Source organism: Myotis davidii, unplaced genomic scaffold (genome assembly GCF_000327345.1).
Source record: "Myotis davidii unplaced genomic scaffold, ASM32734v1 scaffold327, whole genome shotgun sequence".
NCBI lineage: Eukaryota > Metazoa > Chordata > Mammalia > Chiroptera > Vespertilionidae > Myotis > Myotis davidii.
In genome coordinates, this window is record NW_006298628.1 from 4,924,240 (window position 1) to 4,924,951 (window position 712).

At 62.2% G+C, this 712-nt stretch overlaps 1 protein-coding gene across 2 annotated transcripts in view; it reads left to right on the plus strand.

Moving 5' to 3' along the window:
- Positions 1–712, plus strand: part of THRA (thyroid hormone receptor, alpha) — a 12,298-nt gene that overhangs the window by 8,040 nt on the left and 3,546 nt on the right. For both annotated transcript variants that reach the window (XM_015570899.1, XM_015570898.1), the window contains exon 7: positions 37–295. In XM_015570899.1, coding sequence (XP_015426385.1) covers positions 37–295 — 259 coding nt within the window. The remainder of the gene's footprint in view (positions 1–36; positions 296–712) is intronic.

Here is a 712-nt window from a genome sequence, read left to right on the forward strand (position 1 = left end):
TGTTTTTAAGTCCTCCCTGGCCCTGCCGCCCCCCAGCTGCCTTGCGAAGACCAGATCATCCTCCTGAAGGGGTGCTGCATGGAGATCATGTCGCTGCGGGCGGCTGTCCGCTATGACCCCGAGAGCGACACCCTGACGCTGAGCGGGGAGATGGCTGTCAAGCGGGAGCAGCTCAAGAATGGCGGCCTGGGCGTTGTCTCCGACGCCATCTTTGAATTGGGCAAGTCACTCTCTGCCTTTAACCTGGACGACACGGAAGTGGCTCTGCTGCAGGCCGTGCTGCTAATGTCAACAGGTACCTGCTGGCTGGGAGGGCTGTTCTCCTCCTTACTCACCCCCCCCCCCCCGCCTCTCTCCCTTCACCGGCTTCTCGGCTGCCCCCAAGCCCACCTCTGGGTCCCACTAGCTCACCTCTGCCACCGCCATCACCCAGCCCATCCTCTGTCCCCTGTGCCCTGCTCTGTCACCCATCCCCATCTCTTCTGCTCCCCAGGCCCATCTCTTGCTTCCGGATCCCTCTTCTGCTCCTTTCCCATCTTTGCCCCATCCCCTCTCTCTGCCCCCTCATCCTTTCTCTACCCTGATTCCCACCCCACCTCTCTGCCCCCCAACCCTTCTCTCCGCCCCCAGTCCTGCCCTATTGCTGAGTTTCCTCTCTCCCCACCTCTCTGTCCCTCTGTCCTCATCCCTTCCGCAATCCTCCCTCCCCCTT